The sequence below is a fragment of the Nycticebus coucang genome, chromosome 8 (genome assembly GCF_027406575.1).
Source record: "Nycticebus coucang isolate mNycCou1 chromosome 8, mNycCou1.pri, whole genome shotgun sequence".
Taxonomy (NCBI): Eukaryota; Metazoa; Chordata; class Mammalia; order Primates; family Lorisidae; genus Nycticebus; species Nycticebus coucang.
In genome coordinates, this window is record NC_069787.1 from 126,371,439 (window position 1) to 126,386,018 (window position 14,580).

General features: G+C 43.7%; 2 protein-coding genes across 14 annotated transcripts in view; one reads left to right on the forward strand and one right to left on the reverse strand.

Moving 5' to 3' along the window:
• SCHIP1 (schwannomin interacting protein 1) overlaps window positions 1-11,829 on the forward strand; it is a 791,641-nt gene extending 779,812 nt beyond the window's left edge. For all 8 annotated transcript variants that reach the window (XM_053599493.1, XM_053599494.1, XM_053599496.1 and 5 more), the window contains 5 exons: window positions 1,661-1,778; window positions 2,891-3,088; window positions 3,990-4,113; window positions 6,765-6,858; window positions 11,199-11,829. In XM_053599493.1, coding sequence (XP_053455468.1) covers window positions 1,661-1,778; window positions 2,891-3,088; window positions 3,990-4,113; window positions 6,765-6,858; window positions 11,199-11,250 — 586 coding nt within the window. In that variant the 3' untranslated portion in view covers window positions 11,251-11,829. The remainder of the gene's footprint in view (window positions 1-1,660; window positions 1,779-2,890; window positions 3,089-3,989; window positions 4,114-6,764; window positions 6,859-11,198) is intronic.
• Window positions 1-14,580, reverse strand: part of LOC128591761 (uncharacterized) — a 126,195-nt gene that overhangs the window by 8,088 nt on the left and 103,527 nt on the right. The window lies entirely within an intron of this gene.

Here is a 14,580-nt window from a genome sequence, read left to right on the forward strand (position 1 = left end):
CTCCCTGTAATATTCCGTTGGACTATTTTATAGTATCTCATTTTATGGATGAGGAAAATGAGGTTCACGGAGCTTATGTAATGTCCCTGGAGAAAGAAGTGAGGATTCAGAACCTGAGTCCACCTGACTCTCGGCACCTTGAGCTGATCACAGTGGAACCTCCCCCAGCTCTGGGCCTGGCTCTCCTCACCTGTGCCATGAGGGCAGGGAGGGAAGGGAGCTAGCCGTGTGGAGAGAAAGGCTACATTTCTTGGCCCTGTACGGTGGCTCACACCTATATTCCTAGCACTTTAGGAGGCCAAGACGGGAGAATCACTTGAAGTTTGAGACCAGCCTACCCAAGCGTGAGACCCCATCTCTACTAAAAGTAGAAAACTAGCCAGGCACTGTGGCAGGCACATGTAGTCCCAGCTACTGGGGTGACTGAGGCTGGAGGATTTCTTGAACTGAGGTGTTTGAGGTTTCTTTATTTCTATAATACAGATACATACACTTTTGTTAAAGTTAGCAGCTGCTCTCATATTAAACTCTAAAGTCAGATATGTATGATCTTAAAAATTACAAAGGGAAAATGTGCTAAATACTAGTTATTCCTCACTGGGCTTAGAAATAGGAGCTCATTTCTTTCCTACATATTATAGAAGTTGGCTGAGTAATCCTGCATGCCTGCTGCTGGAATTCTTTCCTCTCTTGGCTAGATGCCAAGGCACTCTACCCTGGGTGACCAAGTGAGACTATCTCCAAAAAAAACAAACAAAAACAAAACAAGAAAGGCTGCATTTCTTACAGTAGACACTGGCTGGGACTTTCAGCAATTACAGAACATACCAGTAGGTGGCGGTGCATACCCATAACAATAGCAGTGGTGGTGTTAGATTTTCTTTTTTGGGTTCTGTGTTGTTTTCTTAAATGAGTCATCTGAGCGATTTCTAGAAAGCATCTCTACCATTGGAATTTTTAAAAATCAATCATAAATGCCAAACATCAGGTGCATTGCCCTTTGCCTTTCTCTTGAAATTCAGTGTCCTCTGCCCCAAACCTGGCTCAGATGAGCTGCCTGAGACCTCTTCCTGCTCAGGGAGCTGCCTTTTGCCTTTTTTTTCTCTAATCTTACACGGAGACTAGGCCTACCAGAGATGCGACTAAAATTATGTCTTTGGGGTGTTGGGGGTGGAGATTAAATAGCAGTATTCATTTCTCATGGTTGCAGAGGCTGGGGAGGCCAAGATCAGGTGCTGGGGGTCACATCTTGGAGGGGGCCTGCTCCCCGGTTCACAGACAGCTGTCTTGCGCTGCACGTGGTGGAAGGAGCGCTGGCTAGCTCTCTGCTGTCTGGTAAAGTCCCTCTTCCGGTGTCCACCCTCATGACAGTTACTTCCTAAAGGCCCCCGTTCATCTTGATCAGCAGGACTGTAAACTCAGTTGCCCAGCCCATCTTTATCTGGTATTGTGCTGAGTGACCAGGACAGTGGTGTGGAAAGAAACAAATAGAATATTGGAAACTCCTCTAGCAAAAGTTGTCATTTCTAAGTGGAGAGTAATTTTGGTTACTCACTTCTCCGCATGAAGAACATAAAAAGCCACTTTCAGATAGTCCTAATGGCTGCAGCCAAATAACAAATCGCAAAGCAGACTTAGTGTCCTATTTGTTCCTGCCCAGACTACAGAGTGGGATGAACCTGCAGATATGCTTTGTCAACGACAGTGGCAGTGATAAGGACAGTGACGCTGATGACAGTAAGACGGAAACCAGCTTGGACACCCCCTTGTCTCCCATGGTGAGTCCAAAGACCTGAAGCTTGGCATGGTACTTCCCTGGTCATTTAGCTTCTGTTACGCTGTGAATTGGGAACAAACATTCAGAGATTAAAACCACAAAAGTCTCTCAGAATTACGTGCTCCTAAAATTTGATAATGATTGAAAAGTTACAGTCATGATGTAATAGAGATATGTACGCTTTGTTAAAGTTAGTAACTGCCCTCATATTAAACCATAAAATTATGTATGTATGATCTTAAAAATTATAGAGGGAAAATGTCCTAACTACTAGTTCTTCCTCATTGGGCTTAGAAAGAAGAGCTCATTTCTTTCTGCATGTTACAAAGTTGGCTGAGTAATCCTGCATGCCTGCTGCTGGAATTCTTTCCTCTCTGGGTGGGCTTCACCTGTCTAACCAAAGACAAACAGGAAAGTGTGGTGGTGGTGGAGTGCAGTGCAATGTCAGAACATCATTGGACAGCTGAAATTCTGTCTACTCTGGGGGCCAATATATACAATGCCTTGCTCTGAGTCTGGTCACTTCAGGAAAATTCTGAGACCAATAATCAAGAAATATCTTGAGTTCGTCATAAATATATTTTCTGTTATTAATGATACTAGTCTTTCTATATGTGCTAAAATCAGAACCTGTTATAAAGTAGACCTTTTGTGAGCCAGGTGCATTAGCTCACACTTGTAATCCCAGGGATTCATGGGGCTGAGGCAGAAGGATTGCTTGAAGCCAGGAGTTTAAGACCAGTTTAGGCAACTTAAGGAGACCTCATCTCTGAAAAAGTTTTTGAAATTAGCTGAGCATGCTGGCATACACCTGTAGTCCCAGCTACTTGGGAAGCTGAAACAGGAGAATCTCTTGAGCCCAAGAGTTGGAGGTTGCTGTGAGTTGTGATCACTCTACTGCGCTCCAACCTGGGCAACAGAGCAAGATCCTGTCTCACAAAAAAAAAGACCTTTTTTATGTTACTTGAGCTTGGATAGGTCAAATCAAGCAGTGAGTCACAAGGGTAAAGGGAGCTCCCAGGTGCTCTGAGAGGGTGAAGGGAGTGCTGTGGTCTTCTCTAAGTGGGTGGTGACTGGCAGGGAAGGCTCAAGCTGCTCTTTTTCCCTTCGCAGAGCAAGCAGAGTTCTTCCTATTCCGATAGAGACACTACTGAAGAGGAGTCCGAGTCCCTGGATGACATGGACTTCCTCACACGGCAAAAGAAACTGCAAGCTGAAGCCAAGATGGCCCTCGCCATGGCCAAACCAATGGCCAAAATGCAAGTGGAAGTGGAGAAACAGAACAGGAAAAAGTCTCCCGTCGCTGACCTTGTAAGCAGCAAAGGCTGAGATGCAGCGCGTGTGTAGGGACGCAAATGGTTCATGCTGTCGCAGAACCTTCCCAGAATTATGCAAACTTGGGTTTCTCCAAGGCAGTTTGTAAAAAGTCCTGTCATTGAGAAATAAGTTTGTTTCTTTTTCCTTCCCACCGTAGCACTGAAAATACATAAGCAACAGATTCCACAAACTCAAAGTCTGCTCTTAGTTCACATCTACTGGGTTTCTGAGGGGCAGTATTAGCTGTCAGGGGAGTCTTTACGTTCCTAGAAAGCGGTGTGGGTTTAACAGTCTGCTGACTTCGATCGTGGCCGTCTTACTGTTGCTGCAATTCTCATTGCCACGTTTCAGTAAAGACATGACAGCATGTGAGTAAGAGCCTTGGAGGTCAGAGTTTCAGTCCAGCTCTGCTGTTGCCCTGCTGTGCGCTTCTGGGCAAGTTGCTTAAGTCACAGCTTTCTCATCTATAAAATGGGAATGATAATGCCTGCGTGGAGCACAATTATGAGGACTGGACAAGATAAAATACTCAAAGCACACCATATTAAATAGTAGTTCATATTAATGTTTTCCATGACATTGATAATATTAATACTTATGCTCCCTGGTTATTTGTTTGTAGCTATAATAATTGACCCACAGTTGTCACAGCCTTCGACCAATCAGAAAACCTTGGATGGTGGTAGTGTGGCATTTTGACACCAATAGTGTGTTAGGTCATGTGTGTATACGGGGCCCCACACTGGGAAAGTCACAGACTGGGAAAGCTTCCAAGCTCAGAACCGGAATTGAGCGGGGGGATTAGGGGGTGGCTTTTTAAGGAAAAAAACTATCTTATGCTCAGTATATGTGCAGCTCTCGTCACGCCTCTGTCTCTCCCCCTTTGTCCTTTTAGCTGCCGCACATGCCTCATATAAGTGAATGCCTGATGAAAAGAAGCTTGAAGCCCACTGACCTGAGAGACATGACCATCGGGCAGCTGCAGGTGATCGTCAACGACCTCCACTCTCAGATAGAAAGTAAGTGTTACCTATGCCTGAAAACAGGGGGGTCAGGGCGAAACGCTGTGGGATCATGCGACTCACTTGACCCGACTCTTTTGTGCGTTCCAGTCCTCCTGTGTGAGTGCAAGGAAAGGAAGAACAAGGCTCTTTTTTTTTATTGTTTGTTCTGGGTTTTTTAAATGTTCAAAAGCTTTAAGAATGTTTCAAGAGACACAAGAATTCCAGGTCCTTTTCATTTATCTTCAATCCCCAGCTCCCAGCACAGAGCATGTATTTGACTCAACAACGTCTGTTTCTAGAATACAATGCAGAAGTTACGTGTTATTTATTACACAGTTATACCTCTGCTTGGCTTTTGTGTGTACACTCATTTCAGATAGGGTCATCATCAATCAAATCAGACTTATTTTGTGGGACTCCAGGTGGCAGAAGTGTGTGGCTAATATGTGAAAATTACATGGTGACAAAGTTGTGGCTTTTTTTCCCCACAGAATAAAGAAGAACCTTACAGCAGTGACCAGAGGGAGTAGTGAATAACGCTCCAGGTCATAGGTCACGCACAGATGAGGCAGTTGTCCGGCCCAATGAAAGAGAAAAACTTCTCCCTTGGGCAGAGTGGTTAGGGCAGATGAGGTTATCACCCCTCCACCTGCTGGAAGGCGTGATTCCATATAATCTGTGGATGTACAGATTAAAACAAATCCAACCAAATGCATTCAGACAAACCGACTATTTAAAAAGCTTTATGAGCAAAACTGGAAAATTGGAACGCCAACTTAATGTTTGAGTAAAAAATTACTTACTTGACAAGGGTATTGTGGTTATATGAATTTAGGGAGGAAAAGAGGCCCCTTTTAGAGACACATTCGGAAGCATTTACAGGTGAAATCACATGATGTCTGGGACTTCAGCAAGATCAGAGAGAGATTATTCAAGCTTGGCCATGAGCTGGTAATTGCTGAAGCTGGTTACATACATGGGGGTTCAAATATAAACTGTTTGTTTTTGTATCAGTTTCTAAATTTCTATAATAAAAAGTTTAAAACTGGGCGGCGCCTGTGGCTCAGTTGGTAAGGCGCCAGCTCCATATACCGAGGGTGGCGGGTTCAAACCTGGCCCTGGCTAAACTGCAACCAAAAAAAAAAAAAAAAAAATAGCTGGGCATTGTGGCAGGGGCCTGTAGTCCCAGCTACTTGGGAGGCTGAGGCAAGAGAATTGCTTAAGCCCAGGAGTTAGAGGTTGCTGTGAGCTGTGTGATGCCACGGCCCTCTACCGAGGGCCATAAAGTGAGACTCTGTCTCTACAAAAAAAAAAAAAAAAAGTTTAAAACTTTGAATAGGAGGGAAAAGGTCTCTGCGCTAAGGGTTGAGAGACGCAAACACTCTTCTGAGTGATGGTGTAAAAGGCTAACGCCACAGCATGCTGGAGAAAAACAAAAGTTTTCCACTACATCCAAGTTTTAAACATTGTATTCAGGGCCAAGTTAATACCTTCAGTATTGTTTTAAAACCAAGAGAAAGAGTTGAACAGTTTAATTAAGAAACCACAGATTTCACAGGATTTTTTAAAAGAAATTCTACAACTGCATTTTAATTATGCTTGAGGATTAATTGGTAAGATTGTAATTCTTTCAAAAACGGCAAAACATCTTCCTTAGACTTTTTAAATGATAAAATTGCCATCTAGTCCTTTTGAGGAGTAGGTACAATTTTAGACCTCCTCTATGATTTTTTGCTCTTTTTAAAATTGGAAACTAGTCTGGCTCAAAGACAGGTAAATGCGTCATCTGAAGTCAGGGTCTCTAAAAGCATTTATGCAGGGGACCTGTCCAATCATCCCCTTCTGCCCTTTTGTCTCTGGGCCCAGGGTTCCTGCCCCATAAGCACTCTCCCCACCTGTCTGCACCTTGCAGCCGTAATCCTCAGCGTCTCTAAGGGGAATGAGCAAGACAGAGACCTTTGCTTACGCGTACTTTTCAGAGGCAAGAGCCAGATTAACCCAGATTTAAAATATTTGTCTCTCTATATATTTTATTCCTGGCATAAGTCTTCAGGAATATTTTTCTTTGGTTCTCTGTTATCCTAAGATCTCAGGGGTCATTACTTTAGGTATTGCACAAATCTAACTCTACCCCAAATCTGACATTCCAGTAACCTCAGATAATAGATTTTCATAAAACAAGCTACACGTGGAGTATTGCCCTATGGGGAGGCATCCTGCCTTCCCTTCCTCTCTACGGGGCATCTGGCAGGCCCGGAGAGGCCCCTTCAATTTTTAGTGTGTTAAGGGCCCTGTGAAGCTGAAAGGTGGAAAACGTAATGTACTCCAGACTTTTTTGTTCTCGTTTCTTAAAAACAAAATTCTGCTCTAACAAGCTATTTGCCAAGGTTCCCAGCAGCTGGCATTTTTCCCCCACTTTAATGTGAATTTAATTGGAAATACTTCTCACTTCTTTTCTTCCAGCACCTCCATAATTACGCACACTAGTCATGTTTCTGCAATATAAGTCTAAATTTTTACAAAAGTGCCTTTCCTATGATGTTCAGCTGTTCACATGTTATATGTCTATGATACACGGATACATAGACAATAGACAACTGCAATTTGCGAACCGTCACGCGTTCCGACTGGGATGCAGTTTTGAAGCGCCCCTTTCTTTGCCACAGGTCTGAATGAAGAGCTGGTCCAGCTGCTCCTCATCCGGGATGAGCTGCACACGGAGCAGGACGCCATGCTGGTGGACATTGAGGACTTGACCAGGTCAGTGCAGCTTCCCTCACCCCGAGAACAGAAGAAGCCTGAGGTGTCTGAAATTGAGAGTTTAGGGCAAGAGCTTCTTCCTTTAAGTTCCATAAGAAGCTGACCTGCCCTTCTCTGGTGTCAGCTGCTTAGATGGAGGAGAAACAGCCAAACGCCCCCTTGCAGTGGAAGGTCAGCACATTAGAACTTCTCATGCCTCCACCCAAGTTAGGTCAATAGCCCTGGTCTAAGACTCTACCCGGAAGGACTGTCCCTTGGGAAGCTGGCCTTGGCCGTTCCACCCTGGTGTGTTTGCAGCAGGAGCAGCCACACGGTAGGTGCCACAGAGTGGTGCTAGCTCTTATGTGACCTGGCATCTTTCCACAGCCCTGGTGCCACCAGATTGTTCTCCCCATGGGGAACTCCAGGGATTGAGTTTTAGCTGGGCTCAGCTCCTCTCTGTAAAGAGGAAAAGAATGCTTCTCTCCCTGGGCATAAGGAAACTATCCTTATCGCCATCCTGCATTTCTTCATAGTTTTATGTGTAGAAACGCCTGTCAGTATATAAACGCCAGGTAAGTGTATAAAACACATGTGATACCAACGTTCCTGTGATCACATGTGTATGATGGTGCCTTCATATGCTGCATATGAAGTCTTTAAACTGTGAGGCCACAGTTTAATCCCAGGATGGGTATTCAGAGAGTAGGAGGCTCCCCGAGGAAAGAAAGACCGCTGCTGCCCATCTAGGTAACACAAGGAGCTGACTGTATTATGATCTTCAACCCTCCCAGGGAAGCTGGAAACACAGGCAGGGATAACACACTGAACCTGCCATAAGGGCGTCTTCTCAGTGTGCAGTGGGTAAAATCATTGTCTGATGATGTGATTATTTATGAAAAGTTTTGGTCACAAAATAAATGCTGCAAAACTAAGTTTTTTTAAAAAAGACCGACAGGCAGCACTCCAGTTTATGTGTAATAAATATTATATTGCCTTATCTTTAACCCAAACAAAACAAATGAGTATGCCCTTTCATACTCTGAATGCACCTGCCCACATCTGAAATATCACAGTAACACTGGAGTAATGTGATTGCCATCTGCAGGTGTACTCAGGCACAGCACCAACAGGGACCCGCAGCGGATTCCTGTTCCCTTTTGTTAGTCTAAGAAATTTTCCTACAGGCATTAACATTATGGCTAAGTAATAATAGTAGCTAAATATACTACCAGGACTTACATCTAAAAAAATGCAATGAATGAATACAAAATACAAAATACAAAAAAATGAATTCTTCTGTAAACTCTGCAATTCCACCTCTGCCCCTGGAAGCAGAGTTGGCACTCTGTGCTGGCAGGGAGGACATTGAGGGTCACCTCCCCATCGCTGCAAGTGTTAGGCTGATACTTAGGTTTGCAGCCCTGTTTTTGTGCCTTTCAGATGATGTGACCAGAGGAAACAGTGCATGGTTAGAAGGAGAGGAGTCAGTTCTAAAGGAGTTGGCAGCCTTTAAACTGGAGCAGTCCTACGTAGGCAGAGATGTGAGCTCCCCGAACAGCCTTCCTCTTGGTAGAGAGAAGCCTCTTCATGTGTTTCTGGCACAGAATAGTTAACTTTTTTCACTGCACGGACCGGAGGATACTTAGCACTCTCTAGAGGTAGCAGTTACAGGGTCCTGCAGCCAGATCTCAGAAGGCTGAGAGCAGCAGTGGGCACAGCTGGGATTTTGTTCTCCTCTTCCTCCGCCTGTCCAGTTCTTGCTAGGTGTCCAGGCAGGCGTCCATTCAAATTGGCAGTTCTCAATTTGAGTTGCACGTTGGAACCACCTGGGGGGTTTTATAAACTAGCGATACCTGGGTCTCATTCCCCAGGGTTTCCTAGGCATCAGGATTTTCCCAAGTTCATGCTTGATTCCAATGCACAGCCAAATTTGAGAACCAGAGGTTTAGACGATGCTTCTTCAGAGAAGCACTCCCTGACCCTCCAGAGATTTGGCTTTTGAACTCTCATCCTCCACTTGTGATAGATGATTAGTGCATTAAACTTCTTACACCTTCATCTAAATGTGGACTGTTCTGAGGAGCTGACCCTAAACTACTCAGTGCTGGGGTGTTTCCAGCACATGAACTAGCTGTGACCTGGCTCTTGATCCAGGACTACATGAGGACCCTCTTGGTCCCTGGCCACATCCCATCTCTAATCACAGTCTCTCCCCCGCCTGACTGTAAACTCCCTGGGAGCAGAGATGATGCCATTTCATTCACTGCTGTGCCCTCAGAGTCTAATCCAAGACCTTCACAGCACACAGTAGATCCTCAATAATGATTACTGATGAACAGAAGTGCTAGTGGGGCTCTAGTGAAACAAGTCCTAATAAGGACTTTCATATAAATTGTAGGGGAAAGCCTTTTAGTTCTATAGACTGAAACCTTTTCGCTCCTTTGGTTTAAAATTTTAATGAAATTCATCTTTGTATAAATAATAACACCCAACTTTCAATAGTTCTGAAGCTGTTTGCCATCTGCTCTTAACTTCTCAGAAATTCTCCCACATACCTGTGTGCGTGAGTACACCGCACACACATGCACGTAGATACATATTTTAAAACTCTGGTTAGGGCTGTAATTTAATTAGCTACAGTGGAATCGTAGCTCACTGGACATCATAATGTCTTGAGCTGTATTTGCTTAAGTGAGGCACCCAAGCTACTTTACGAAAATGTGAAGGTTCTTGGGGGTTCTGTGTGCGGCTGAACAGGACCGCGGGATGGCCTGCTTGAGTGGTTTTTAAGGAATGGAGCGCTGCCGACGCCTTGCTCCTGAGTTCCTTTAGTGAAATGAACACTGCCATTTAGTTGTGGGCTGCCCAGTGTGGCAAGGATGCCGTTGTCACTTCCCCATTTCAAACCACTTGTGGTTTGCCTTCCCTGTACCAGAGATGTGACACATTGTGCACAAAACCAGGGAGTTAAACCTGACGTCACTGACTCCTGAGCCCAGGCAGTGCACACACATTGTCCCTAAGCCTTTCATCACCTCCGGAAACCACAGCTTTGGATGTTTTTCTCATGAGAAATGTGTTGTTTCCTAAGTTGTGTTTCAAACCCATTGTCCTCTGTAGCCTTCCAATCCCCGCGTTCCCTGGGAAGTGATGCAGCTTGGCCAGGCCTCCTGCCTCTGCCTCCACCGTCCAGCAGCTGGGTGGGGTGAACTTGGGCTCACGGTCATAATAAAGCCTAATGAATAAGAAGCCCTGCCTCACCCTGTCCTGCCCCCCTCCCATGATCATGCCCATAGGACTAACGGGGGAACAATCATGTAAACATGGAAAACGTTTTCATCCACAAAGGCCCACCACTTGTTAGACGCCAGCTTTGTAAGAGCGAACTGGATTCCTGACTCCGGGTTTCTCCTGGGAGGCTTGGTTAGCACCTCAGTCTGTGTCTGCGAGCGCGTGTTCACCTGCAGCAGTCCCGCAGTTGCTCCCCACCACAGGGCCTTGTTTTGACTTGTGCTTGGGTACTTGTTTCTGTTGGCTATGCTTGCTCTTTGCTGCTTGTTCTGTTCTTGTCGCCTCCATTGGAACATCCGCTCCATAAAAACAGAACATACTCTTCTTAGTAAAGTATCTCAAGACTGGAAGAAAAAGTATCCAATGTACTCAGCCCTACTATGAAGCTAATTTATGGCTTTCACATGAAAGCTATAACCCAGTTATAACCTAAGAATAGGGGGAAGGGGGAGAGGGAGGGGAGGGAGGAGGGAGGTGGGCGGAGAGAGGAGGATTGGTGGGATTACACCTGCGGTGCATCTTACAAGGGTACATGTGAAACTTAGTAAATGTGGAATGTAAATGTCTTAGCACAATAACTAAGAAAATGCCAGGAAGGCTATGTTAACCAGAGTGATGAAAATGTGTCAAACGGTCTATGAAACTAGTGTATGGTGCCCCACGATCGCATTAATGTGCACAGCTATGATTTAATTAAAAAAAAAAAAAAACAGAGCCTCATAGGGGGTCTTGCTACTGGGACAAAAAGAAGGCACATTTTAAATATTTGGGGGTAAAAGCATCCCAGATATTGATTTCTGTTCAAACACACAACTTCCTCTCAAAACCAGTAATATCTGTACACTTCTGGTCCATCTCAGTTTACTAAATATTAGTGCAAGAAATCATACTGAGGATCTGAATGTTAAAGAGGTCAACTCAGTGTGAATAAAGTACTTTTTCTTGATATCAGGTATTTTCCCTATGAGTAACTCTGAACTTGGTTTGAAGAATGTCATAGCCCTCGATTGAAAAGCAGTTTGGATCTTTCTTCCCAGCGCTAAGTGACTGTTTTAATTATCTTACAGACATGCTGAAAGTCAGCAGAAGCACATGGCGGAGAAAATGCCTGCGAAGTGAAAAGAAGCCATTGAACCCGAGAACAAGCTAGAATTTATTTTGCTTCTGTGGTTGTGAAAATGCTGTTGCTAACAGTGGCACAGAAACATACATCAGTGTTAGTCATTGATAATGTCCGAAGCTTAACGTCCAGTGATTGGCCTTTGCTTCTTAATTTATTTTAATTTTTTACTTGTGCCACTTACTGTCAGGCATTTTAATAAAATCTTGTTACAAAAATGTACAGTACCTACACCATCACAGATCATGGTTAATCAAAGAGAGTAGTAAAACTTTATTTTTATTTGTTTAGAGATTTTAAGTTGGAGCAGTATTTTCCCATTGACTACTTTCATTCTTTGCTGTAGTTTTAAAGAACTGTAAATGACGGTGCTATTCAAGTCAAAAAATACATGCCTGCCTCGTAGTGACGTTCTAGTTCTCCGTAATATGTACATTTTAATCAGTTTTCAACATTTTGTGAATGTTGACTACCTGAAGTTCCTTTTTAGATGTGCTATTAACATTCTTTTGGATTCAGAGGGTTCCTTGAAAGTTTTATGTATAAATATGTAAAATAAAAATTAAAATTTTGTTTCATATGATATGTCTTTTTGCTCACTAGCAAGCCCCATACTGACTGTTCATTCTTCACCGTTGCTGTCTACTTCTCCACCACTAAATTCCCCACCAGCAAGTTTTTTATCAGTGGGGAAAAAAAATCATTGTAGAGATCAGGCAAGGCAAGGAATTGCCAGGAAGATTGTGAGAGTGTGTGTGTGTGTGTGTGTGTGTGTGTGTGTGTGTGTGTGTGTGTGTGTGTGTGTGTGTGAGAGAGAGAGAGAGAGAGAGAGAGAGTAGTTCAAAGAAGGCCGAAGGTGAGCACCATCATAGCTGGGACTTCCATCAAAGCTTAAAGTGAACAGGGGAATTTCTCACTGGACTATTTAATAGCCGCTGCTCTTGTCAGAGACTATTACTGCGTCAAACTCCATTTACCAAATTCAACGCCTGGACAAGGGCTGCTGGTGTTTCCCCTTTCCCCAAAGCCAATTGTTGCTATTTTAAAAATTGTAATCACTTGTTGGCCTCATGAATAAAAAATTTCTAAGTCTAAGGCAGATTACAGATTGTTTCCCAGTAAAGAGAGAATTTCAGAAAATAGATTTAATTAGCCAGTGTCCATGAAGGGATTAGAGGAATATAAACTAAAGCAAAGATGAGCAACGCAGCATTCCAGAACCACCCACAGACCAGCTGGTTTCACTGCAAGGGCCTGGTGTAATCTGAAGATAGAACTTGACAAGCATCTCCATTTTCCTTTTTCAAAAACGCTTATGTAAGTATTGTAAGTCATTGCAAGAATTGATGGTTTTTGTAGATCATATTTCATTTAGCTTAGCAAAATAGTCTTAAGTTGTAACACCAGTCGCTTTTTACGGGCTTTAAACACATTACTTCCATTCAGAATTAGAAAAGGAATCAGGCCCATAAATGCTTTTTGGGTTTTGTGAGCTGGCTGCTGAGAAGGGCAAGTTACTGCTCTCCACTGAGCTAACAGGTGGGGGGGCCCTCTGTCCTCGCTGCCCCAAGATCTGTGACTGAGCCACATCCCACACCAGCTGTCAGGAATCCCAGCCCTGCAAGTCCAGACACAGAGGCTAGACTTTTGCCACTTCTACCCTGTTTCCCTGAAAATAAGACAGTGTCTTATTTTAAGGTGTGCTCCCAAAGATGCGCTAGGTCTTATTTTCAGGGGATGTCTTATCTTTCCTGTAAGTCTTATTTTTGGAGGGTGTCTTATTTTCAGGGAAACAGGGTAGCAGGGAAGAATGTCGATCCCCAAGCCAGCGTTTCTCCCTCTAGCTGCACAGTGGAATCACCTAGGGAACTTTATTCACCATGAATGCCTTACCACCCCAGATGAGTTAATAGGTCTGTGTTGTGGGCATCAACACTTCTTAAAGTTTCCAAAGTGATATTACTGTTAAGAACCATTGCCTTAGACTTTCTTCCCCCACCCCCATTTTTAGCTTTTCTTAACCATGTTTTTCAGTAGATGTTGTCTAATTAAAAAAATTATGTATATTCTTGTTAAATTGAAACTTTTGAGCAGATCCAGGACTGGTGCTACAAAAAGATGCCTGCGCCCACGTAAGAGAAGACGGTGTGGCCTTTTAAACCTCCTGGGGTAGCACTCACACCCTGGAGGCCTGACACTAAATCTCAGCTCACGCCAAAACACTTTCTTAATTTTTAAAATCCTTGCCAGAATTGCCAGTTTCAATAAACAATTAGAAATGAGGTTTCCCTGAGTCTTGAGTAACGCAATCTCTCTGGCTAGAAACAGTGGTTGTGAAGAAATCCCAGGCCTCTAAACTCTTCAGATTTTCTGAAGCTTATAATCAACAGCTAAAGAGCCCCTGCTGAAGAAGAGGAAAGAAAATGAGACCAGACCCACAAAGGGCCTCTCAAAATACCTCCTGGGCCACAGCCTGGCTACTGAGTGAGCAGCTCTTCCCAGCACTCCCTGCTACCCAGAAGACTGTTACATTCAGGGCACTGGTGTCTATTTATAGCACTTCTCTGCAGCTAGTAGAAACGTTGCCAAGTAACTCACTTCCAAGGGGACTCTTTTGAGATTGGGTCTGTCCAGTCTTTGCTTAGGTTTTTCAGCAAGTGCTATAATTATTCCCAGCAGGATTCTTACCTACATGAGGTCAACCTTCCACACGTAGACTCAGACCCTTACTGTCTAACCAGGCTTAGAATTCTAGACTAACTGAACTCCAAAATAGGGCACCACCTCTCTTCCCCATTTTAAAAGAGTAAAGTGTAGGTGACAATGCTGAGACGCTGGGGCTAGAAGGGACGAGCTCCAGGTGTGGCCTCCACCATCTTACCAGGGACGGGACTTGAGCATGCTACTAATGCTCTCTCCATTTTATTTTACCGCCTGTAAGTACCATCTCCTGGAATTATTGTAAAGGTTGAATAAAATAACATCTATGAAAGCACCTGATATCCAAGTTATCAATTATTATTGACAGTAAGTAATTATTATATGAAAAGTAAAATCAGAGCTTAGGCAAGGTGGGACATTCTATCTTATGCCAGTTTCTGAGATACAACTTATACTTGTGGGTTTGTTTCTTGCTTATTAATTATTAATTGAAAAATCAGAGATGCTTAAGGAAAAAGTAATTTCCAGCTGCCCTCCATCCTAGAAATACTAGTGTTAAAACTTGGAATAGGCTCTTATACACCTTTCTCTATGCTTACACAAACAAATACACATGCATAGGTTTTGTATTGCAACTTATCTATCCACAGTTGGGATTCATAGAAGTG